The 27874-nt window shown below is 34.5% G+C and overlaps 1 protein-coding gene across 27 annotated transcripts in view; it reads right to left on the bottom strand.

Moving 5' to 3' along the window:
• The window catches only part of DLG2 (discs large MAGUK scaffold protein 2), a 1668408-nt gene that overhangs the window by 514483 nt on the left and 1126051 nt on the right, over positions 1-27874 (bottom strand). For all 27 annotated transcript variants that reach the window (XM_036221811.1, XM_036221806.1, XM_036221807.1 and 24 more), the window contains one exon: positions 23638-23688. In XM_036221811.1, the coding sequence (XP_036077704.1) occupies positions 23638-23688 (51 nt within the window). The remainder of the gene's footprint in view (positions 1-23637; positions 23689-27874) is intronic.

The following is a 27874-nucleotide window of genomic DNA, read 5'->3' as shown; positions in this document are numbered from 1 at the left end:
ATTTCAAAACAGCTCTTTATCATTTAGGGGCTTACTTGTAACAAAAGCAATTCTTCCTGCTAGAGATGTGGATGATGTATGTATGACTGGATGAATCTGTTCTTATTTTCTTTTTCTCTATCAGATTTCTTCTCGATTTTGTCTGTCTTCCCTGGAATTGACTCTAATATGTTCAAAATTTCTCCCCTTAGTTGCACCATAAGGTAAAAAAATTTAGTCTTTGACTAATTGGCTCAATCAGACATTTAGGCAGCAATATCCACTTGACTGATATAACCAACTAAGGCTGTGCAGCTGGTAAACCAGAAACCATACATTAAAGAAAAAAAAAAGCAGTTTAAGTTGAACAAACGTGTGTGGATTTTAAAAGTACTTCTAACCGGAGTTCAACATACGATGTATAAAATAATTCACCTTCACTTGGCATGTTCTGCTAGAGACTTCTAAGCTGTCAGTGCTCTTAAAAGCAGTCTTTTTATTTTAGCTTAATGATCCTGAACTCAACCAAAGTCATTCAATCTATGTCAGATAAAAATAAAGTGAAAAAGTGCACCAACTGGGTCAGGGGAAAAGTGTTTCAGGAACCTGAACAGTTTCTCTTTTATAGACTTTTTATTTTTTTCCTAGAATAACTGAAGAGAAGATATTTAGAAGTAATACAACAGATTTAGTCCTGTGGGTCCAGAAGAAAACTTTTAAATCTGAGAAGGACTAAGAGGTTGTCTAACTGAACCTCTATATATTTACAGACTATGAAATGTAGGCCCAAATAGTGAAACTATTTCTCTCAAGCCCTTTAGCTTTAAGAGCATGGCAGCAGAAAGGCGCCTTTATTACCTGGGAGAGCATTTGTGAGAGACCTTAACCTAAGATCTTAATTTTCCATCATAATTCCAATTTCGATTATGCAGTAAACTATGTATATGTCCCTCAAATTTTAATACCCATGCTACATTTCTCAATATTTCTCAAATGTGAATGTTACATATAATTTCACTATCCAATTATTTATTACAAAGAAAGAATGCATAATGGAGATAGCCAACTGTTCTGATTCAGAACAGCCACGACAGGTGGAAGGGCATGTACTAGAACAAGGAGTTTATAGTTACTTTTCCTTAGAAAGTAAAATATGCACTGCTAAATTTATTCGACCTGCAAATATTTATAGCATTTGCACATTCTGCTAGAGAAAAACTGAGGGGATAATCCTAATCTCAACTCTGAAGTTTACAGAAGATCTATGCTATGTAATCATAGAGTCTTAAATATGAGTTTTACACATTCTCCCTGCACCTACCTGTCCCCAACCCCCAAAAGAAACTTCCTAAAAGTGAGTGATCTTTGAATTATGTCTCAAAAAAGTGACTATTTTCAGAAACTTACTCTTTCTCTATTCCCAATCTGAGACTTTTCATAAAATTAACATACAGTAATATACTACTTACTACTATATTAAATATTTAATACTTTTACAAGTACTAATAAAAAGTACCAATATAGTATTTAGTTCTATACTAAGAATTTAGTAATTTCACAAAAGTTCTAACTTATAAAGCTATTCCCTAGCTTTAACAATTACAAAAATATTTATTCCTGAGATAGCACATAATGAATATATTCCATGATATACAAAATAGCATTCTTTGGTTAACCTATTACAGTCTAAGAAGGGGGATATAAATCTGAAACAATGTTCTGCACAAAAGTTAAAAAAAATAATTAAATATTCTAAAATGAATCAACCTATGACAGTCTTAAAAATATCATTGCAACATTTTTTCTTTTCTACATAGGATGTCAAGTTAAATACTCACTAATTCCCTTGGTAACAAAAGGAAAATCACACCTTTACCAACACCTACACTAGGTAAAGATTTATGTTAGACATTGTCAAGAACACAAAGAAATACAGGGTATAGTTGCTATTCAGGGCAATCTCTATTCTGTAAGAACTTACAAAATGTGTACAAGTAGAAAAACAGCCATATATTTTTACAAGCATAATCATTCCTAAGGAATTACTAGGATAAAACGATCATACACCATTGCTTCTTTAATACTCCATTGTGTTCAGTTTGAGGCCTAAATGGTCATAGCAGCAGAAATAAACCACTTTTTTCCAAAATGGACAAAAAACTAGAGGATAAAATGAATGGAATGTATACTTGTAAATTTAGAAATAAATGATCCCAATTGATTCTCTTCTTCCATTTAGTTTTAGGGAATCATCTAAGATTTCAAGTGGAACGATCTGTTCTGAGAAACAAAATCACATAGAGAACAGAAATACTAAGGTCATCATTCAGAAGAAAACATTAGAGAACATCGAATCAAAATGGTGCAATCTAGATGGTGAAGTGAGAAAACCCTGCATATACATGTACTTCGTAAGTGGGTGAGTATATGTGTAGCACAATGCATATCCTGGATTATGGTAGCCAGAGCTGGGCATGCTTTCTTTTACATAGGCCAGAAAGGTATCGTGAAGATGTGGTAATGCTAATTTTAAAAGAAGAAAAGAATTAAGTTCCCATACAGCCAGCCAGAAGGAAGCAACTTAGGAAACATGGATATGTTTAGGAATGAAGGAACAGTTGTCCGAAGCAGAGAAGCAGGAAAGAGAGAGGTAACTAAAGAAGGTGATGAGCCAACTAAGATTATTGAAGCTAGAGATAAAGTTCCAATGTTCTACTAATAAATATGCCTTAGTATCCCCAAAGTAGGCCTGAGCCCTTTGAGTAGATGTATGTGGGTGTGTATACAAGCATGCACACACACACACACATATAGATACACACACATGCACATACACATACACACATAAATGGGGTCTATTTTTCACAAGCTTTCTCTAAGCATTGAGGTTTTGGTACCCTCTTCTCTTAGACCCATAAAATTTCATTCATTTATCTATTATTTGTCAATCGTCTAATCTCAATCAAGTATGAGGGCACTAGAGTTATAATTATAAACCACATTCACATGTAACACAGCAGGTGTGAGGTGGAAGAATCAGGCGTGCAGATGGAAAGGTGACCCAGACATGAACACACTGGGCCACATATGCAAAGGCAGGGAGAAGGATTGGGGTCAAGGGGTAAAAAAATCGATAAACAAAAAGAACACAGAAGATATTTCTTCTGCATATATCATAATTACTTTTTCAATTTTGATGTCTCACATGAAGCTTTCAAGTGCTTTCCTCATTCTAGATGCTTATGTTTGTCAAAAGCAGAACATAAAGTGCTTCTGCCCAAGCTTTAGCTTTGGTCAAGGATGTTATTTAAATGGTTGGAGGAGATTATCAAAGATCTTAGGCATATGCACAGCCTATTTTAAGTATGTTTTAAAAACATTAGGTTTCACACTGAATTACTGCTGTGGGAAAAGCAGATTCACCAAGGTATTATAAAGATGTATGCTATTTCATGCTTTGAGTTTGTTCTTGCAGAATTCCGTAATGAGATGGTGATGGAGAGGTGCTTAGAAAAGAACAGGACACATGATAAAATTATTTGATTTCCTACTGTATTCTTTTCACTCTCCTAGTTGGCAATGATTCCTGAAAACACAAATTATTTATAAAAGTGAGCACCAAAACAACGTCTATTAAAAAAATAAAATAAAATAAAATTTCATTACTCAATACTTACAAATATGTTTTCCTTTTAATGAACTCGTTTATTTTCTGAGAACCTACTTGTGTAGGGCACTGTGCTAGATGCTATCTATTCACTGGTGAACAAAACAAAGATGGTATCTTCATTCACAGATTTTAATATTTATTGATCAAGGCAGACATTAAAAAGAGAAATAAGAAAATACAAATGAATCCACAAGCACAATAGGAGAGAATAATAATAGGAGCTGGCTAACCTAGATTTGAAGGTCAGAGGCAAATAATGGTTAAACCAACACCTGAAAGATGGCTGAAAGTTGCTAAGCAAAAAAATGGATGAAGCAGCATTTCAGCCGAAGAATTAGCTTTTTTTAAATCTTGAATTATCAAGGAATGAAAGTATCTGTGAGTCTTAAATAGGAAATGGGGAAAAGATGTCAAAATAATTAGACCAAATGACCAGAATATCTTTAAAGGAAAGCTATATTTACAGAAGTTCGGTTAGAAGATTATTGCCATTGACCGAAGGTCACTGCAAGTATATTGAAAAGTTATAAAAAAAAAATTAAAAATTTAAACAGCTAAGCTAAGGTTGGCATGCTTTGACATAGACAACCATGCAGGAAATTTGAAGGAATATTTTTCCCTCAAATGTTGCTCCTCTGAAATAGTGATAATATAAGGTCACAAGGATCTTCATATATATATATATATATATATGTATATATATATATATATATATATATGTAAAATTTAATTCAAAAGTAACACCTTTAAAGGAACAAAATGAACTTTCCAATGCAAATAAAGGAGGACTATATTCTACTCCTAGTCTTAATGTTTTCAGTTCTTGAGACATAACTGATGCCCCATGATTTCTTGGTGTAGAGACAAAGAAACTAGTGAAAGTATCATCTCAGAATGGCCAGTTTTGGCTATAGAAGGTTGTACTTGCTAATATTTATAGGATTTTTAATTTTAAGCATTCTCTTTGAAGTCAGAGTTGTGACCAAATCACATATGAAAAATATCATAAAAGTAGTTAATTTTCATTTTAAAAGTACCTTACAATACATTTTTAAAACTATAATTTAATTACAATTAATGTAATAATTAATTAAAATTATTTTATTTTTGATTGCTCAAAAGAAAATATTTTATTAGTATATATTTTAATCAGAATTTCCTACCAGAGGATGAAGTATTATGAGGTATATATATTTTGTCCTGATATTAGGTTCCAGTGACATGTTGACTCTGGGTAAGTCCTTGCATCCCTTTGACTCTCTAGTTTCTCCATCTATCAAAATCAAATTATAGGGTTGAATTATTTGTCAACCTTCTCCAGCTCCAGTATTTTTTGATTTATGATATGAATTCCCTGTTTGTAGAAATCCATTTTTCTTTCTTCATTCATGTATTTCTCACTAGGATCCTGCACTCTGCTAGATGCTTAGAATTTACCAAAGAATGATACTGCCCTCCAGGGAGTCTAGTTTAGTAGAAAATGAGGCAGGGTGACTGACCAGGAAACAGGCCATCACAACATACAGCAATATGTGCCTGGGTGCTGAGGTAGCATTAGGAAGGGTTTCTGACCCAACCAAGGAAGTTAGCAGAGTCTTCCTGAAGAAGAAAGGACAAACAGATTCCTTTAGCAATTATAGCCTCACAGCAACTACAAAGTTTAGTTCCTTGGACTATTTTCATAGTTTCAAAGAAAAGAGGTTATTTTAATGTGAGTTGAAAAGTACTACTTCTCAAAGCTTATGGGGACTCTAAGGATAAGTACCCCAGTGGTCAGCATCCTAGTCAAGGCCTTGACAATGTCAGAAGCATACTCATCTTTAAAGCTTTGCCTCTTACCATCTGAACACGCATCAGGGCACATACACAGTGCCTTCTGACCTTGCCATTTCCCATTTGCACAGTCACTAGTGAAATCAGTCCAGTTTTGGAAATCAAATATTTGAAGGTGGGACTGGTCAAGATAAAAGTAGAGTTCTATCATAGGTAGTCTTGTCCTAAAAAAATCTCCTTTGTTAGGTGCTTGCGTGCGTGCGTGCATGTGTGTGTGTGTGTGTGTAAAGTAACATAGGTAATCTGAGACTGTGACTATTTTTAAGTTTGCACCACTGATACATTTATGGAATGTCCCTGATGCTCTGACAAGGGCAACACCTGCTAATTCCATACTTCCACTTTTCTAAAAATGCCTGAAGCCCAGCAGTTAGGGGTAATTATCACATCACTTATCCATACTAGTCAAGGGGTAAAGAACAATGACCATTTTGAACAGCAATTCTCCAAAACCTTTATTGCCATCTAAAGAACTATTCATTTTATTTATTTAGTTTCTTTAATATTTCCTCCATTAGAATGTAAGCACTTTGAGGGTAAGGATATTTATTTGTTTTGCTTACCTCTATATGCCCTGAGAATAAAATAAAATATAACACATGGTAGGTGATCAGTAAATACTGACTGAATGAGTGAATGAATGTCGCTAAACCGGTAGAGACTCAACATCCGACTGACTCCATCTCTAGATGGATTCTGGTAGGATGGAAAATTTGCACCTATAAATGGCTGCACAATTGTGGTAGAGAAAAAAACTAGGACACTTTATTTTTTTTTAATCTTTAATTAAATATATGTACTCTTTTTTAAAGGACAAGAAAATTGGTGCTGTTAATATTATTTTGAGTAGCTACCAGGGAGGTCAACTTGTAAGTTCTGCAAAAAGGCAGAGTATTCATGACAGAGAACTTTCAATTGACTGACAGAGGAGAAAGGCATTGAAGAGTTAAAGGGAGGCTTCTAGGTGAAGATAATACCTACGTTGCACATGAAGTTTGTACCTGCATAGTTATGCAATGGAGGTGAGGCCTGGAGAAGAGAAGAGCATTCACAGAAAATAAGAGGTGAGAAAAAGAGAATTAATTCTTTGAGCTTAGGAAATTCCAAGTCATGCCACATGGCCAGAGTCTAGACACAACAAGGAAATGGTAAGAGGTGAGCTGGAGGCTTAAGTGAGCGGTAGAACATGCAAGACCTTATGTACTCAGAAGCCAAGAAACTCGGATTTTACCTAAAAGTCAATGAGTATCACAGTCACAGTTTATCTTAAGAAAGATCACACTGGTCACAGTGTGGATAATGCACTGGAGGGGACTTAAGACTGAGGCATAATGACTTGGTAAAAGGCTGCTGTAATCCTGGTGAGAAAGGACAGTGACCTGAAGTAGGTAGTGTGTTCAAGGAAAAACATGCAGACTCCAGAGGGATTAAAGAGGTGGAATTGACTCAGTGACTGATTAGGTGTAAATCGTAACATTGCTTTCTGGTTAAACAGATTGTTATGCCAAGGTGAGAATATAAGAGGAGGAAGAATGCTCTAGAGATACAGAGTTGAATCATTTTTCTCTATCTCTGGCTTTTTCATACACTGGGCAAGTTACTTATCTGTCAGTTTCTTCATTTGTATAAGAGTTTTAATAATATCTACCATATAGGTTTATAGAAAGAAACAGGATATGGACAGAGTGATTAAAATAATTGGGACTGAATTCTAAATTCTGTGATTTTAAATCTAAGTTACTTAACTACTACAATCTTCAGTTTTCCCACCTTTCAAATGAGAATTACAAAAGCTAAATGGTTTTTTGTTGTGGAATGTAAATCAAATAATGGAGGCCTCAATAGTATATCTCAAATATTTAGGAACAATTATTACTATTATCATCACATCTGTGTTAAAAGGAAATGGCATTTTATAAACCATTCCTTTCATTTAGTGAACCATTTTTTAAAGCTGTGAAAGATTTGCTTTGGTTGTCTTGCAAAAGACAATGAGTAAAATTTTAGCAGTGAGCTCATAAGCCAAAAGAATGAATGGAAGACAATGGCTAGAACTGAGATTTGCAGCTAACATATGGCAGGAAACACTTTGTAGTTGGCTATAAGTTCATTTGTGTTTAGGATCAAGGCGAAGGCTCTGGAGGGCTCCACATTGCAAGGGTAGTGGGCAATAGCATTTGTTAAAACTTAGTGTACTTCCATTCAGGTCCAATAATATGACAGATTAAAAGTTGCTGGGAGCTAAAAGCTCTATTGCACTTACTACATTAATCTGAAGTAGAGGCTAGAAATGTTTCAGTGCATTTTTCTTTTGGAATTTCTACTAAGTATTCTGGCCTGCACAAGGGAACCTTATGCCAATGGCAGAACTGAAGGAAGGGGGCACAGCAGAAATAAAACACTATAAAATAGCCAATATTCTTGTTCTAACCAGACTGTGGTCCCAGGGCATGCAAGGGGGAGACTGTAATGAGAATAACAGATTTTCCAGTACGAAGTATGTTTTTGGCTGCAATTGTGTAGGCTGTGGCAACTCACCAGACAGCCAGGAAATTCTGTGGTGGTTTGGAGCCTGGCAATTCATTGGTGGCTTATAAATATTCAGAAAGCTCAACTTTCTCTTGAGGTTTTAAAACTATGCAGCTTTGACATGCTTCATATGAAACTGCCTAAGTATGGTTATTTAATCTCTTTTTGTTGACTTTTTAAGAACTTGCAACCGTACTTCTAACCATTAAAAAAATAGCCCCACGTATTCACAATGAAGCTTAGTTTTCTGTGAATGAGGTTTCAGAATGCTGAAGGGCATAATTTTTTGAGATGACATGACCAAATTGTGTGTGTGTGTGTGTGTGTGTGTGTGTGTGTGTGTGAGAGAGAGAGAGAGAGAGAGAGAGAGAGAGAGAGAGAGAGAGAGAGAGGGGAGAATGTTTAAAATGATTCTCTACATCTTGTATTCATTATTACAGTAGACATTTTATAGCTCAAGCAAGTTTGTGAAGCACAAATTTGTTCTCAAGGTTATTATCAACAGATGTTTTATTATTTTGATCACACAAGACAAGCAGTTAAAAGACCTTCTGTACATGGGGCACCCAACATAAAATAATCTTAAAGAATGGAAGAATGTTTCCACCATATGGTTCAGTCTGCATGTGGATATAAATTGTGCGTTATAGACATGAACTGGGTTAATATTCAATTTCCTTTCTCAGGACTTCAGGAATGATACACAGCCTTCTAAAACTAATTCATTAATTCAATAACCCTGAGATTTAAAAGGTAACTGATTTCACAGTGTTGCTTTCATTTAATATCATTACTTTTCCTTCCCCACTGAGCACAAATGCAGACTCTATGCTCAAGTTGAGAAACATCCCTTAAGAAACCAGAGGTAAGAATCCTCACATCATTTGTCCAAATGCTAAACTTTCCAAAAGACAAATCATCATGTTATGTGGAACAACACAGTCAGCCTTGACAATAAGTGGAAAGAGAGATACCGAAACTATAATACAAGCGGTCCTTTGAGAAATTTTAAATTAGAACCAGTCTCAGTCCAGATTTCTGCTCTACCCCTTTCTAGCTGTGTGACCTTAGACAAGTCACATTATCACTCAATGCCTCAGTTTGCAAGTAGTATGATAATAATTACTCAAGAGAGTTGCTGTAAATAGGATTACATAAAATAATATAATAAATGAGTTTAATCACTTTTCAGGTTTCCAGAATATTTTTCTAAGTACTTGAAAAGAAATATTCTCTTGTTATTCAGAAGAACAGCCAATTCTGAATGATGCATAGGTTGTCCAGGCAGAGCACTATATTACATTTCATCTTCATGCTCAAGTGCTGGCAAAAGATTTGGTCAGTCTACCTAAGAGCCTCCTTGTAAGCAATGCCAAATGTGATAGACTGTTCTGAAAAGCATGTATATTAATTTTTTTCAAAACAGCCCATGCTGAAGATAGTCTGTCCCTAAATTTATATGCTGGGAAAAAAGGTGGTTAAATAACACTGACATGAGTTTAATTTTGAAGCAGTAATAAATAGCCCTCACACAATATCTTGCCACTTATATATTTTGTAATAGAATGCAGACACAGAGAAACATGCCATGAACAATGAAATGTTCACTTTAATAACTGGGCAATGTAAAAGCTTGGGTTTTCATTTTATGACAGCAAAGTGGGTATGAAAGAGTATTTTTCTTTTCTTTTTTTTCTGGCTTATGTCATGGAATAGTTATATAGAATTTGAATACGACAAGCCTGCTTGACACTCTATAATAGTAGATTTCCTTGAAGAAATGGTTGTCATTCACACGTCTGCCTCCCCTTCTAGCTCCTAAGGTTTCTGAGGGAAAACAATCTCATTCATTACATATTCACATCATCTAATACACCTGTCACAGCAGAGGTGATCAATTTAATGCTCACTGAGTGAACAAAGCATAAATTCCAGTAGGCAGTCAATGTATATCTGTAGAATGAGAGAAATTTTTAGGAGAGAAAGTAATGATCGGGAGTATTGCCAGAGGAAGGAGACCATGTGGGGAATAATAATAATAATAATAATAATAATAATAATAATAATATAACAACAAAATCAATTATTAATTATATTATTATATTAATTATATTATTATTATTGTTATTATTATTATTCTCTATGGGGGAGTAGTGGTGACTCTGCAGAAGAGAAGACTCAGGGAGAAAGTGGATGTTCATTTTGTTTTAAAATATTTCAAGGTCTGTCACATAGCAAGCAACTAGACCCATAATAATAATTATTAACTCTTGTATAGGACTTATTAGGGCCAGCTAGTATTTTAAGTATTTTATTTTATATTTATGAACTCATTTAGTCCTCACAACAGCACTATGAGAGAAGTAGCATTATTCCTCCTATTTTATAGGTGAGGCATAGAGAAATTAAGTGACTCGCTCACGTTTACAAAGTTGGTAAGTGTCAAAGCCACAATTTGGTCTCAGGCTAAATAGCTATGAAATCCACACTGGAAATACTTTGCTATTTTGGTGAAAATAGTTTGGTAGACATTACTAGAAGAGTATTCAAATTAATGTAAGAAATACCTTTTAAATAGTAATGTTCAAAACTTTGAGGGTTGAAGGGTTCTCTTTTACTGGAGGTACAAGATAAAACTTGATATATGGAAATGCCTCTCATGAGCCTTAACTTTCTGATAGTTACTTTAAGAAAAGCAAGTTTAATGATTTGGGATGATTCAAAATCTAATAGTATGACAGAAAGTTTTCTTGTGATTTCAGCTTAGTTTAAGAAATAAATGACTATGTTTTGAAATTTCCAGTTTGTTTTACCTGATAAAGTGATTATTTGTATTTGTTTATTATTAAAATAAAACAAAAAACAAAATAGCGAGAGAGAGAGAGGAAAAAGAGAAAGGCTGGAATTTTAGACTGGCCTTTGCTCCATATTGAGTGACCTTGGAGAACCTTGTAAATACTTTACGAGCCTTTATTTTCTCATTTATGAAATGAGGAATATTATGTTTTCCTTTCCTAGTTCATGAGTAGTTTAAAGGATAAAATGACATATCTGAAAAAAAATTTAAAATAATGAATATTAAAATGTGATGTATTATAATGTGTACATTATATTGACTGAATGAAACAATAATAATACATGCACAGTAGAACTAACGAATAACCTCACCAATATTAGCTTCAGAAAATATGGATATATTTTCAGGAAGAAAATTTTAAAAATATAATTGGAACATTGAACTGGATTCCTTTTTTTGAATTAGAAGAATGCTAAATATGCAATATGTAAGGTCATTTTTGTTGTTTTCCCCTCCAGAGTTATGGTAACATTACTGAGCTTTGAGCCAAGTTTAAGCAGATGGGGTTGGGAGGAGGTAGGCATAAAGGTAGGGGATTGGCTTATTTCTCAAACGTTAAGAAATAACCCTAAAGAGGAACAAATGCATCTCTATCCACCTACTGCCTTTGTCTTTTCTTGAAGGTGCTTTTAGTCTTCCAGTGCTACCCTGAGATATTTTGCCATTTGGTGTAGTATTTCTTTTTGATAGTGTATAAGCCGTAAAGGCAATCTGAATGTATCATGGCTGATCAGAGAATAAATACATTACTTCAAAAAGTCTTCCATATGTTTTAGGCTTACTAGTGATACTGCATCGTAACCGAAGACAGATCAAACAGCTCTGTCACACATTAGTTTTGTGACTATGGACGGATGTTGTAACTTCTTTGAACCTCAGTCTGCTTATCTATAAAAGAGAGGCTCTAAACTTTATGTAATAAATTACTTGTTAAACTATAAGATAACCACTATAGAGTAATTAACATAGAAAGCTCCAACTTCAATAAATGATAAATACTTACTGTTGGCGGCAGCTACTGCTCTCAGCATGAGAAATAGCACTGAATATTGTGCCCAGCTTGCAAAAAAGATTCTATTTATCATCTATCAATCTATCTACCTATCATTTATCTATCTACAAGCACATAAATACATATAAATACATAAAAGATATGTATATATTATAATATGTATAATGTATAAAATATATATACAATTTATACATATGTGCATGTGTATATACATGTATATACCCACACACTATAAGGAGGCAAAACAATCTTTACCCTCTCTCTCTTGTCAAAAGACTAAATAACTCATAGTGATTTTACTAATAATCTACTAGATTCTTCCAGTGATTAAAGACAGCTAAATGTAAAATGTCAAATAAAAAAAAATTAAACAAAGAAACATTTTAGCCTTTGAGGACTGTGGAATTTATTTAAAAGGTAGACACAATATAAATACAGAGGACAATGAGAAAGCCCTGGAGTGATGAAGAGAATGGATAAGCAATCCCTGACTGGGGGAATTTGACAAAGGTTTTCAGAGGTGACATATGAGCTGGGTTTTGAGTAAGAGTTTTTCAGGGAAAATGTTAAGGGAGTGAATATTAATTTTAGGGTCAATAGAACCTGGCTGGTGATCCTGAATTAAAGGAAAGATGACATTCTTCTCAATGACTAAATGTGCATTGTTTAATTTACGCTGAATCTATAGAAACTAAACATTTAAAACCTTTAAAAGAAGATAATGTACCATAGAGGTTCTGATGCCTATGAATATTTTCATATTGTATGCATTCTTTTTCTCCAAAGGATACATAATCTGAAAGTTTAAAAATGCATCAAACTCATCAAGCTAAGTGGACAAAACATAAGCTTTTAAACACGCTGGTTCTAATAATTTCTCAAATGCTGGAAATAACTTTTAGTTTTCCTACTATGCAACTCTATCTTCAGATACAAGTGTTTTTATTACTTTTCCCTGTGTCTTTCCTTTTCCTTTTTCCCATTAAAGCAACTGTACAGGAGGTAAGGGGAGGGTGGGTTAAAACCAAAAGCAATTTGCAAAGATTTCCCCATTTATGTTTTAAAAACCTAAGCCCTTAGGAGAAATTAAAGGGTTTTGGAGGAGGTAAAGGGAGAACAGGAGTCCTCTGCTGAGGCAGAGTCTTGGTAAAGGGGGGAGTGAGTGTGAGGCTTCCTTAATCATGGGTACGGTGGAGAGAGATTTCCTTGAACTGGAATGAAAAAGGAGAATAATTTTCGGAGTTGAATGATTTTGAGGCATGTCTACAAAAATAGGGACTGAAGCTGTTTCCTAAAGATTCTCATGATCCACTATGTCACCTAAGGTTTGTTTAGTTTCAACAAACACAAGCCCCAATTCAAACTGGCTAACACAACAAAGGGAATTTTTTACTTTAATAAAAATTCTAAAAGAATGCCTCAGCAATAGTTTGATTCACAGCCTCAAGATACTGCCGACAGTTCATTACCCCCATTTATCTACTCGGCTATCTAAAATGCTACTTCATTCTAAAGCTATAATCCTCTAATGGTCATAAAATGGCTACAAGCTACCATCCGAGCCATAGGTTTCTTCACTTCATACCCATGGAAGAGGGTAGGTTTCTGTCTCAGAATTCTAAGTAAGAATGATGGAATTTACTCTAATTGTACTGGATTAGGTTGTATTTCTACTGCCAATGGAGGCCAAAGGAGCAGAACATATCAATTGGCCTAAGTTAATAAGGACTCACCCCTGGAATTCTGAGTCACCTTAGCTTCCATTAGAACACAGGTTAAGTGAGCAAAGACAAATATCTGAACTAAAATCTGGGTGCAGTTAGAAAAATAGAAAAGGTGAAAAGAATGAAATGGATAGAGAACAAACAAATTCTCCTAATACTGGAAACGTATAGCAGAAATTGAAAGACAAAGTGACATGGATATGGCCACAGTTACTTGCAAGGAAAAGTGACCAAACAATGTATAAGTTGTCTTGTCACTGTGCAGGAACATGGACCTGGGAGAAAGTTCTGGAGGAAGTTAAAGTGGTTGGAAAGAAAAGCACTAAGAATGACTGAGGTTATATTTGCCATAAGCCTGATAGTTGAGCTGCAAAAAACATATATATTTCTGCATCATTTAGAGTTTGTTAAGTTGTAAGGAACAAAATCTCCAGCTTTCACCATTTCTCAAGATCTAGTACCTAGTCACCCAAGGTATGATTGTTGTACCCTATGCTGTATTATTCCTTGGGTTTCTTTGCATTCCAATAGTTTCAGGATCCAGTACTTCCATTATGATTCTGAACTCTCGGGGCAACCCTAGTTTAGAGTCTTCCTCACCAAACCTCCTTAACTATTCACAATCTTCTTCCTACACATCCTGGAAATAGATGTACTATGACTAGGAAATTCTTACTAGGAATAATAGAGTTTTTTCATTTCCGTCCAAGTCTTGTCTTTGTAGATTTTATTTAAAAGCTGTTAGTTTTAGAAGTACCATTACACTAACAATAGATATTCTTGTAATAGTTAAGGGCCATGTCAAAAAAAGATGTAGATAATAGCATAACAAGAGGTTCACAGAAAAAAATATAAAGGTGTTTTAGATGATATGAGGGCACTAAGGCTCAGCCAATGAACTGAAAGAACCACTTGTTAATTCAGAGCGTTTGTGAGGTGAAAGAAGAAAGATAACTCAGCTGGGAGCTAATAAAGAAAAATGAAGAAAGTTGGAGTCAGCAGCTGAATCTCAGCTAAATGCATTTTGTGCCAATTCATCTAAATCAGCTCTTTGAGGTATGTTTATTAGGCATTCCTCTATCCTGAGACTTTGATGCTTCCAACTAAAGAAAAATTAAATTAATGGACTCCCCTCCCCCAATGTCTGCAAATTATATTTCTACATTTGATTTTCTTTCTGACATTTGAGTCCAGTGGTTAACACTGCAAAGCACTTTGCACATGTGCAGAGATTGCTGGTTCCCAAATCAGAAAGGTTTCTAGACAGTAGAGACCTAAATTCATAGACCTGTCACTAGCCATTCTCTTTACCTGCCACTCTTTTTATTTTATTGCTCTTTTATTTCTGGCAGTTAGAACACGGTAATGGGTTACTTTAAGGGAGATGGTATTTGTAAGCTCTGGGGTATTAAGGTTTCCTGCAACCTGCCAACACTATTCTACCGGAGAGCTTTGCTTTATGACCTCAGCTCAGTGGTGAGAGACATGATAAGAATTTCAAAAGCTAGAGAATCGAAGTAAGGCTATATTTATTTTGAGAATAGTCTATGGCAGCATAAGTCTAGGACATGACTTACTCAACTTCAGCACAGATAAAATACAACACCAAAATACATTTGCATAAGTCGACTTGCAGGCAAGTTACTATGCGTGATTTGAGCTGGTCTGGCTAAGAAGAATTTCAGAGAAGGCTCATGAAGCCATTGGAGAGAGAGTAGTGTCTGGTTGGGTTTTTGCGACAGTTCTATGATAGGAAATGGATACTGGCCAGCTATCTCTCTCTTTCTTATCTCCTCTGACTCTCTATAAGGAGCACTCTGGTTGGCTTAGTTTGGCTCAGGTGTCAGCCTCTGAACTGTGCATTGAATCACTAAGAAATTAAAAAAAGAAAAGAAAAAAAGATTTTCTGTGCTGTACCCACTGAAATTCTGGTTAACTTGATATAGGGCAGGGTTCAGGATCAGTGTTATTTTTTACTAGCTCACCAAGTAATTCCCATGAGTAGCTCTAGACTAGTCGACTGTGTGACCACAGGTGCTGTAACTGGCATTCTTCCCCAGAACCACAGGGATGGGAAGGAGGAGAGGAGAAGTTCTCCAGAAGGAGGAGGATGTGTTTTCTGCCAGTTTTAATGTATAGGCAAAATAATAGCTGTTTACTATATGATACGTAGAGATTAGAAAGTAGGAGAACGTTAGAATAAAATATTTTAAGGAGGTATCAGAGAACCTGAAGCAAAATGATAGCCTGAAGCTACTGAAAACAAAATGAAACACTGTAACTGGTTATCTAGCCTAGAATTACATTACTATGAGTTAACAAAGAAAATATGGAGTTACAAATAGCACTGGGTTATTCTACAGAAAGTTATGACAGCAAACTTAAGGGCAGATTCCATTGATATGCTCAACATGCTTAAAAATACAGTAATAATTAGGTATGCATACATTTTGGAGATCAGTTAGTAAGTTGATCATTTACTACAAATATAGCCTCCTCACATGTAGCCTACACACACAAGCAGATACATGTATTTGCCACTTGACCGAGTCCTACAATGATAGCCTGGTTATACCAACAGTGACATCTTAAAAATAAAAAAAAAACGAGGCCTAGATAAATGTGTGTATGCTTTATAATAACTAATAATATTGATCATCTGTGATGTTACATAATCTCTTTTAGACATTTTACATATATTTTTATTTTTCACAACAGTGCTACAAGATAGATATTAGTATTCCATTCATTATGGAGAAAAGTGAAGCTTTAATAGGTTAAGTAACTTGCTCAAGGTCACACAGGAAGTGGCTGATCCTGGATTCAAAATAAGGCCTTTCTGAGTTCAAAGACTATGCTTCTTTCCACTGTGTATGTAAACCTGCTTGTTTCCTAACTCTTACAATACCTTCCATCAAATCAATAAAATTCAGATGAGAAATATACATATTAAGTAAATATTTTTATGTCTAAACATACACTTATGTTTGGATGGTATCTATGTATTTAAATATACATACATGTGCATACATTACAAACCTACTTAAATTATATACTGATAATTGGACATACATAGAATTTGGAATTTATTTAAGAAGTTTATCCATAATTAAAAATTATTTAACTAAACTAGAATAAGATTGTGCTACAGCTGACTATATAAAAACCGAAACCCCATCAAATGTCATTGGGACTATGGCTTTTTATTTCTACTTATTATTAATTGAAAATAGCTAAAGATACAGAAAGAATTAAGAGCTTAAAAACCCAAAACCTCTACATTATTTGAAGGAATAGACTCTTAATTCCACTTGAATTTAGGAATTTTCATCTTTATTAAAAGTCAATAATGTGAGAAACAAATTTGGGCCAAGTGATTCAGAAATCTAATTAATTTGATTCCTGGATGTATCGGATAGTCTGTCAGGAGACAGCTTTAACAGATCACTTTTTGCCTGGCAGTTCACAAATGCTATTTTCAAAATTTCCATGTTATCCATCTTATACCCAAAACTTGGTTAATCTAAAGGAATTTACAGGGCACAATAAACGAATCACTTTTCTCTACCTTAAAAGTCTGTTTGTTTTAGCATGGGTTAAATAATAAGTAACAAAAGTCGACAATTTATATTTGAGAGGATGGTTCAGATCCTTGAATTTTTTTCTTTTAAATTATAAAAGAATATGTTTGACTTGTCAGACAGAACATTCAAATAGTATCACACAGCCATGCATTCTGCAGCTGTCAGAAAAGCACTCCAAATGTTCTTTCTTTTTTGGAGGCGGGGGCAGGGCTTGGAGGAAACAGCAGATAGACAGTCACTTCAAAATGTCTGCTAAATTGTAGTCATGCGTGTTGGTCAGGGTTATGAAGGCATGATGAATCTATTATCCATGCTGTGTGTACTAGCTTCTCTTGATATAAATCATATTGGGGGTACATAACTTTTAACTTCATACATGGATGACAGATAAATCACTCAGAGCCATGGACTTTATACTCAGCTACCTTGTTAATGTCATAAGAGTCCAGGGTGTCAGAAAGGTTTGAAATATCACAGGTGTCCATTTCTGAGAGGCCCAGAAATGAAAGAAATTTGTCAGATTATAGTCTAGACATCTTTGACTCCTCTACTCTCTCGGGCATTTCCCCATCCTACAAAATATCAGAATCTGTTCTTCTAACATTCTTAACGTGTTGTGAATTATCTTCTCCATTATCACTACTGGTAGAATTTAGCAATTAATTACATGTCTTAAATGGCATATCTGCATCATCTCCTGAATCCTATGAAATGTATACCCAATATCACAGCCAAAGTGATCTTTCTGAGCTGTGAATATGATTATATCATGTTTCTTCATAAAATTCTTCAAAGGCTTTGCATGGCCTTCATGACAAAACTGAAACCCCTTCTTATATTTTCCAAGACATCTATGTTCTCAGCCCTCTCCATCTCTCCAGCCTGGTCTCTGAGTCCTACCTCACAACTTGGAGTACAATCATTCTGAACTACCTGCAGCTCCTAGAGTGTGTTATTTTTTCATGGGCCCTTGAACACTTGCACTTGCTGTTCCCTGTCTAAGAGGCCACTTCCCTTTATTCCCTTTTCCATAGCTAGCTTCCTCTTAACTTTCGTAAGGCAGCTCAGGTATAATGCTGTAGTGAAGTACTCCATTCTGGGCCAGGTATCCTCAGCACTCTATTCTTCTTCATGGTTTCTGCCTACTTACTTCCCCATGTCCTCTACTAGGCTGTAAAATGCTATGAAACTGGATTATGACAAGTGCCTTCATTTAGTAAGGGCTCGACAAATAAAAGTGCATGACATTTGTGGAATTTACTATGTGTAGCAAGTGGCCAAGGCATTGAACAGTGCTGCTGAAGAGGCAGAGTCATCAACAGATCCTGAAATTATCCTCAAACTCTTTTTATGACATCATAGTAATATGAAGCACACTATAATATCATTCCTTCCATCAAAGAATTCATAGGCTAGTAAAAAAGACAGATTTCATTCATTTAATGTAAGAAGTACTCCACTTTTGTTAATTTTTGAAGGAGCACCTTGCCCAAAAGGAGAAAATAAGAAAATAGAGGAAGTGACACTTGAGCTCAATTTTGAAGGTAGTCTAACTCTGTGGCAATGAGCTCATGTTCTAGTATCAGTTGGGCTTGGGGCTGAATCCTAGCTGCATCCTGGACTATCATTATCATTCATGACAAGTGATTTTATTTCTGAGCCTCAAAGTCCTAATACGTAAAAGAGAGTTAGCAATATTCACTTCATAGGGAGGTTACTAAATGTGATTAATTACTAAATTAAATGTTACAGAGATTAAAAGTAGAAAATGTGTAAGCTGTAAATGCATGTAGCAAAGACGGTAACTTCTTCATTACTGAATGTCTGATATCTAAAAAAGTAACTGAAAAAAAAGCTGATATGAAAGAAGTTCTTGCTAGATTAATGTAAATTGTTCACTGAGAATGGGAAGCTAGGTTTTTAATAAGCTTTTTCAATGATTCTGACAACACTTGTGAGAACTACCATGTTAATGAAAATATTAAGGATAACAGCTATGTATGTTGTTCTAAATCTTCATATTAACTCATTTAATCATTGCAAGGGCCCTCGGAGGTCATTACAAATACTTAGCCTTGATTTCAGATGTGGAAACTGAGGCACAGAAAGGTTACGTATTCAGCTCAAAATAACTCAATCAGTAAGTGATAGAGCTAGGATTCAAAAGCAGGCAGTGTGTCTCTACTTCCCTGTACCTGCAGTGACAGAGCACGGGCATAATCCATTTGTCACCAAATAGTCACTAAGAGGATACTACATTCCATACTGTTTGAGACAGATTGGATATAAAAGTGACTCTATATTTGGGGGAGGGATGTTAACATAGTAAACATTACATACATACATACATACATACATACATACATACATACATACATACAAAATAGAAAATATGTATTTCATATATTGGTAAATGCAATTAAAAGATAAAGCTATGGAAAGAAAGAAAAGTGTGATGGGGATGTTGGTACTAATTTAAATGATGCACATGGGGTATATTTTTTTGAGAAGAGCAGATGTTTAAATAATGAAAAGGTCAAGTCGCGGGAAGTTCTAAGAGGAGATATTTCAGGCAGATAGAATAACATATATAAAAGGCCTAGAGGTAGGAAAAGCTTGCCTTTTTTGAGAAATAATGAGAAATTCAGTGTGGCTAGAGTGAAATATTTAAGGAACTGGTGGCAAGGACATAATGCTGGAGAGAAAAGCAGGGCTCAGATTGTATAAGGTCTTGCGGGTGATGATAATGAGTCTAATTGTTATCTCTTAAAGGGTTTTAAGAATAAAAGTGGTATAATCTGGTTTATATTTTTTAAAAGATTATTCTGGCTACTTAGAGGAGAAAGGTAGGCAAAAGTGGAAGTTATTACAGTGGTCCAGGCATGAAATGATATTGGTTTGGACTAGGATTTAGCAGAGAAGATGGAAGATGTGATTGATTTTGAAATATATTTTTTATGGTAGTACTAAAAGGATTTGCTCTGGATGCTGAGAGAAGAAGAGTAATTAAAGAAAACTCATAGGTGAATTTTTGGCCTGCACAATAAGAAAAATGATAGATCAAATTAGCTAAGATGAGAAATACTAGGGTAGGAGCAGCTTTGACCCTAAGGGTAGGGAGTGCAGGGAAATCACAAATTCTTTTAGGAATATATAGGAGATGCAAGTTACCTGTCCACTTTGGAGTGCAAGGGAGAGGTCATGACTTCAGATTTTGGAGTTATCAGTTCATAGTACTCAAAGCCATGGGTCTGAATGAGATCACTCAGGGAATGAGGAGAGTTTGAGGTCTGTGCATTGGGTTTCTGTGATGCTCCAACATTTGGAGGAGGGACCAGCAAGGAGACTGAGAAAGAGCACAGATGAGGTGGTGAATAAACAGGAGAGTGTTCTGTTCTGGAAGCCAAGAAATCAACATCTTTGAGGAAGGAGGCAGTGACCGCTGCATCAATTGCTGCTGAGAAGTCAATTAGAACTGAGAAGTGAAACTCGGATTTAGCGAGATGGAATCTTTCGTGACTTTGATAGGAACAGTTTCAGGACTATTGTGGGGATGAAAACACACCAGAGGTTAAAATAAGAAAATGAGGTAATAAAGTGGAGTTAATGAAAATAGATAATTTTCCTACTAGATTTTTGGTAAAGCAAAATAGAATAATAAGGCAGTAACAGGAGAGAACATTGGGTCAAAATATTACATCATGTCTGTATTAAATTTATCCAGAAAAAAAAAAGTGAGAGAGAAACTGATATTGCAGGAGGGAGAAAACTGCAGAAGCAAACTCTTTAAATGGATAAGAGGTCACAAGTGAAGAGCTGACCTTGGAAATGACCAGGGAAAATTCCTTCATCAGACAGGGGGAGTAAATGAGCAGACCTACTGGTAGGAGAGTAAGATGGTTTTCATTTGAGTGCTTGGATTTTCTCTAGGACATATGAAGAGAGGTCAACAGCTGAGAGTAAAGATAAGGGAGGATGTGTTAAGAGATTTGAGAAGTGCAAATAAGACATGAAATTGTCCCAGAGAATGAGAAAGTGATTTTTCTAAAGAAACATATAAAAATTGCTAAAATGTTTGGACGGCCCATTTGAAAGTAATAGTTATAATTTTAAAGTAAGATGAGTGAATGCTTCTCTGTCCATGTTCAGTTGCCTAGGTGCTGGCATGGAATAAGTAGGAAGGTGTTACTTTAACCAGGGTAGATTAACCAGAGATGAGGTTTTGTTGGATGAACAAAAAAAAGGAGAAAAAATGATGAGTGTGAGAGAGAGAGAGAATTGGAACATGTAAGTTAGGAGGGAAGGGAGGGCATAAAGAAGGCTAAAAACTGGAGGGAAATGGTAAAATCAATGATTCAAGGTTCCGGCGGGGTTGAGAAATTTTTGGAGTAGGACTATCAGAATAAACAATAAGGACAGAGAAGAGGTGGTGTTCAGAAAAGATGATTTTTAATATAGATAGAAGTTTGGGGGAGGTGTTCAATGACGAGGTTTAGAGTATGACTGGAAACCCTAGGTCACAAAGTGAGGGAGATGATATGCTAGATCATAAAGCAAGTAAGTATGAGACCCTACGTAGAATCCATAATTGTTGGACTTCTACGGAATGCTGTAACCTCATACCAACATTAACTTCTAATCATTTCTTGAGTTATAAAACTAAGGTTACTAAGTGGTACTTATATGCAAGATATTTGTATGTGTAGAGTATAATGAGAGAGAAAGGTTGGCCTCATGAGTTTGAGATCTGTGCAATCAGGGCCCTGCACGTAGAAAGGGCATTTGGTTTAACTGTTGCCATCTTTCAATTATTATTATTTTTTAAACAAGGGCACCACATTTTCACTTTGTACAAATTATGTAGCTACTTCTAGAGTGAAAATAAGTGATCTATAAAGAGAAATGTGTTTCTTTTTCCTCATTTGAGCTAATTTTTCGTAAGCTTCTCTTTTCTTCATTTAGCATGCCATTAAATTTTATCAGAGTTTATAATGGAAGTTTTAAAGTACCCATCTGTCAAACACTTAACTTTCAATGTAAATTTTCTTTTAAAACCACTCACACTTAATAAAAATAAGGCCAAGAATGATAAATTCACTGACTCAGGAGTGAATTATCAGTAAATTAAAAAGAAAATATTATTTTAAGTGTAATTCCATAGTGTGAACTTATACTCAAATAATAGCTTAGGAAAAATAGTTATATTTTTATTTCTTATTATAAATATAATATATGTTTGTTTTGGAAGGCTTAGAAAATTAATATAAAGAAAAACTAAGAATGAAACTAAAACATCACCCAAAAATCCTCAACAAGTTAACCACTTTTAATATTTTGGTGTATATCCTTCTATGCTTTATGTAGATATTTATGAATGCATTTTATGCATGTATACCTTTGTTTATGCTTATTGGATTATATTTGAATACTATTATAAAACTTGATTTTTAATTTAGTAATATAATCTACTTATACCTCTACCTTTACAATTAAATATTTAAAAAAGACTATTACAATATAATTTTCTATTATATGGATGAATAATAATATATTATTAAACACTTTTTTAATCTTTACTATTATAAATAATACCAATATGAATATTTGTATATTTGTATATTTCAATAAGTAAATTTCTGGGTCAAAAAGTGTGCCCATTTTAAGGCATTTGATACATTCTTCTAAGTTGCTACTTTATGGTTCCACCAATTTCCAAAACCATTCAATAGCAGTAAATATAAACCTTCTTTTTAAATTTTTTGCCAGTTGGGTAAAAAAAAAAAAAACAGTTTAGTACTATTGTTTCCTTTGTTTATTAATGAGGTTGAACAGATTTTTGTATTAGACTTTTTTTTTTGATGAATATCATGTTAAAGCTTTTTGGTCATTTTTTTCCTATGTTGTCTTTGGCTTTTCTCTTACTATTTTATAAAATATCTTTATATATCAAGGTCATGTTGCACAGAATGTCTCTAATTTGTTTTAGCCTTGTCAAGGCCCTAATAGCAGAAAGCTGCAGGGTTGCTGTGATTTTCTCTATGAAGGTGGTTTTAAAATCTATCACTTTTTTTTTAAGCTAAAAAATGCACCGTAATGGTAGTTATAGTATTAATATCACATAAATAAAAAATATTTCAGAATGTATCTAAAAATGTATGGCAAAACATCAATAAGGAAAACAATAGGAAAAAACATTGTACTAGTTCACTGAACTTTTGTCTTATTCATTTCTCCAAATCCTGGCAATGCAATCTATATTCTGAATATTCAGGTTATTTGGTCTGCTTGTCTCCATGCCTTCCACTGCAAGCTTCATTAATATTCTCATTGCGAGTCCTTTTAAAAACTTCCAGGGCATAATATGTGATTGTGTAATTTCACAGAATAACCCATTAGGATGCAGAATGTGAAAAGCAAAATTGGGCTTTGGAGTATTGGATTTTTCTTACCCTCTCCAAAGTAATTTCTTCAAACTCATATTCGATTTCTGTTCCATTGACCTGTAAATAGAAAAAAAGAAAGAGGACAATTAAATACATATTGAGGTGAACACTGCTTCATTTTTGATAACATTTAGGGGGTTAACTTTCATTCTAGCTACAAATAAATCAAACTTTCTTGATGTTTATGATTGCATGTTTTCATGCAAATAAAATATAATCTAAGCTATTCTAAAATATCTGAGCAAGATTCTATCAAAAAAATTTTTAAGCTTATTGCTTCCCTTAGAATTTTCTAATGTTTGGGGGAGAACAATACAAAATACGCATTTACATTATATGCTTGTATTGCACAGAATTTCGCTAATTAGTCAAAGCTTTGCCAAGGCCCTAACAGCCTGCAGACACCTGCAGGGTTGCTGTGCTTTTCTCTATGGGGGGTGGTTTTAAAATTCATCATTTGTTTTTTTAAGCTAAAAAAAAAAGCATGGTAATGGCAGTTATTAAGATAGTATTAATATGAGTAAACAAAGAATGAACCATGTAGAGGCAATATTAGAGTTACAATGGAAACGATTTCCTAATATATTTTAGAATTTCTATGAATGAACATTAAAATGTGACTGTAAAAAATCGGTGTTAAGGGCAGCACAACCATGTGTCATTTTTTGCTGTAAAGTATCATTAAGGATGACCATGCCATATAAGAAAGGCTTTTATTTTATTGGCTCAAGCTCAGGTTATTCATCCCTATTATCTTCTTGTTATGTTTATTAGGAAGCCCTGGACCATGTAACTATGCCCATGTACTTCAATAGAAATAAGAAAAGAGTAAAGTAGAATGTGTTTGAAATTCTTAGTGAGACAGTTTCAAATTCTTAGTGAGACAGCCCCTGAACTGATTTGAACCTACAGAGAGGAACACATTTGAAATATAGCCAGGCGACATATAACATATGCCTTAGATTTCAACAGATGTGCATACAGAACATATGAAGAGCTGTTTTAAAATAATCCAGCAAAAATTCAGTTTCCATTCTTATCTAGTACAGCATCCTTCTCAGCCAGGCAAAATGTCTATGCAAGAAATTTCTCAAATTGGTTGTTTCTTTTTTCTTACATGTGTCTCGGCAACATTATTAACATTTAGGAATCAGCCAGAAAGACTAATTTTTAAATACAAAATTATAATTTTTGTAAAATTCTAACTTCAATTGACTTTCCTTCATTTAGACAAATTTAAACAGTTTTTGCAGACTGAAAGTTCCATGGAGGCAAGAATCAGATAGCCTAATACAGAGCCTGGCAAGAAAGAATTAATGAAGAAAAAAAGAGATGAATGAATGACTAACTAAACCATTTAATTTATTTATCTGACTTATAAACACAGATATTTGTGAATTCTTTTTTATAAGGAGTTGGAATGCAGTCACATCATCATATCAACCAAAGGTGTTAATTATAACTATAATCAGCAAATGCAAAGAACGACAATAAACTTTACTTATGTGTGTCCAGCAGCCACTTAGAGCATGTTTTTGATTTTCTAATTACATGAGCTAATTGGTGAATCACATTTTACTGTGTTACTACATTATCAAACAGCTCTAAACCAAATTTGATTTTCTGGGCTTCAATGACTTAATGGCTCATGGAAGAGGACTTGGCAATGACGGAAAGCTTTAGCGGCTTTATGGATGCTTTTGTTCTTTGTGTGAAAAAGTATAAAACAAAACTAAAATTCTCTGTATGTGTGTGTGTGTGTTTCCACATTAATTCTTTTTGTTTGTTTTTATAACATTTTAGGTGATAGAGGGAGGGCAGAAAGAGAAGCCTGAATTAATGTGATGTGTTTTAACTCTCTCAGTATGGCTCCGGGAAGTGTTTCTTTGCTTCAGAGCTTCTCTAGAGTGAAGCCCTTCGCATTATTAAAGAGCTGTAAACTGGAGAGAAAAGGAAAAAAAAAATTCAAAGAGAAGAAAACAAGCTTCTGATAATAAAATCTAAAAGATTAGGTGAAAGAAATTCTGTTAGGTGGTACTTAAAAGACAGAAATATATTCCTGGCATATAGTGCATAGCAGTAGACTACCAAAATCTTTTGCTTAGCTTTTCTATGCTGACTTTCAGATCCTACAATATTATATACACATATTCTAATTGGTATTTGAAAGTTTCCTAGCCAGCTAGATAAACTACTGCAAGCCTACATTTACTTCACGGTGTTTAGTTTTCAACACTAGTAAGTAATGGCATTTGCCTAGTATTCAGTAAGTTTTCATTAAGAAGGGACACTGTCATCTGGGTTTGGATGTAACTTTGCTTTTAAAAGAAAATATCCCGTGACTACAACTGGGTTTAGTGAAATTGTAAAAGAGTGAAAGGATTTTAACATTAGTAAGGCAATATTTCAACCTTTTCATTGAGCATCACAAGAACCAGTGTGGGAGTTCAGGAAACATTTAAGAGGTCCTGGTGTCTATTTTCTCATCACTAGGAGAGCATGATCTATGTTCTGCCTAAGGACTCCTAAGGAACAAAATCCTACAGCCTTCCTTGGCAAAGACCTTGGGGGAAAGTATAAGATAGAAAGAAAGAATAATACCTTAATTTAAGATATTCATGAAAATTTAATGACTTTTCAAATGAGTACACCAATATAATATTCTTTAAATATTTTTTCCACATTTATTTAGAGTAGGGGCTGTTTATTAATTGGTAAAGAGCCAAGTGGTATGAACGGTAATTCTCTCCTAGCCATAATTTTGTGTATTCTCAGCAAAACAAAACAAACAAAACAAAACAAACATCATCCATTATCTTCAGGGTGTTATACAGATAATTTATTGTCCAAACTTGTTTTCTGGTCTTACTCAACAACCCTCCCCCGCCGCCACAATCAGTTTATCAATACATGTCTTTCCATTCATAAAGTTGTCTTCCCAAAAAAAGAGTTCAGACAAATATAAATTTCTGTTCTTCTTGACCAGTGATATTTCCTCTGGTATTTGAGCCCCCTAGTCATGTTTAATGCTCCTGATATTTTGGGGCCGGGACAGCTGCAAGATTAGGGTTTCAGTTACTCCAGCTCTGGCCCTGACCATCACTTAACAGTGTCCTCTCCACCTTATGACTAGAAAAGTGAGATGACTGGCAGTTTTGTAGACACTGGGGGTCAATAAAGCAGATGAAAGTTCATAGTTTTGAAAAATGTGTTTTTCTTCAAATACATAATTTTTCTGAACCTAATGTTTCTGTGGAGACAGCTGGTAGGTTTCTATGGTGGCCAGAAAATTAAATTAATGCCACACATTGTTCTGCCCTTTTCCAGGCATGCAGCCTTCCTGGAACCATGGAGAAGTTAAGACAAGAGAATGAACAACTCAGATTCAAACTTAGTATTTAAAGTTTTAATCTTATAAACTTTGAATGCTTTACATGTTTTTTTCCCTGACAACCTTTAGTTAATTTCACTTCTTTCCTTCAGTGCTATAGTAACCATCTGCCCAAATGATGGCATAATTTGATTTTGAGATGTATTTTTATTTCCTGAAAGCGGTTTTTCATGAATAACACGTGTGAACTAGTCCATGTCTTAGTGCTCTTTAATTGGAATCTTAAGTAATGATTTCTCGAAATTTTTTGTGCTTTGTCACATTCATAATTTTATTAAAGCTAACAGCATGTTAAAATTTGAGATGAATGAATTTTTGTACATCCCCATATCACATATAACAAGTGCTGAAACAGGAATATCAAAGCTTCTTAAGACTATACAGTTTTGTCCAATGAACAATTATCAGACACACATGATGTACCATATGGTGTGAAAATACTGAGCTACTGAGAAAATAAAGATTTAGAGATATGATCTATATTCTCAAGAAACACAGTCCTGAAAGAGGTGCCAAATACAAATGTATTAAGGCCTCATAAAAGTGTGATAGCCGACATGCAAAACAGAGAGGTGGACGAGAGCTTCACTGTTACCGCATGCAAGGTCTATACAGACCTGTTTACTATTTGCTATAGATAGTAGGTCCTCACTTAACATTTTTGATAAGTTCTGCAACATTAAATGAAATGACGTATAATAAAACAACTTTGCTATAGGCTAATTGATTTAAACAAGAGCTCAGTTCCTGTGGCATCTTATCAATGTTACAATGAATCAGTGTTGAACAAAACAACGTTATCTGAGGACCGACTGTACATAAATTTGATTCCTTCATAGTACACTATATGAT

Source organism: Rousettus aegyptiacus, unplaced genomic scaffold, assembly GCF_014176215.1.
Source record: "Rousettus aegyptiacus isolate mRouAeg1 unplaced genomic scaffold, mRouAeg1.p scaffold_m13_p_5, whole genome shotgun sequence".
NCBI lineage: Eukaryota > Metazoa > Chordata > Mammalia > Chiroptera > Pteropodidae > Rousettus > Rousettus aegyptiacus.
The sequence above is the reverse complement of the archived record's forward strand: the minus strand, read 5'-3'. Positions and strand labels throughout refer to the sequence as shown.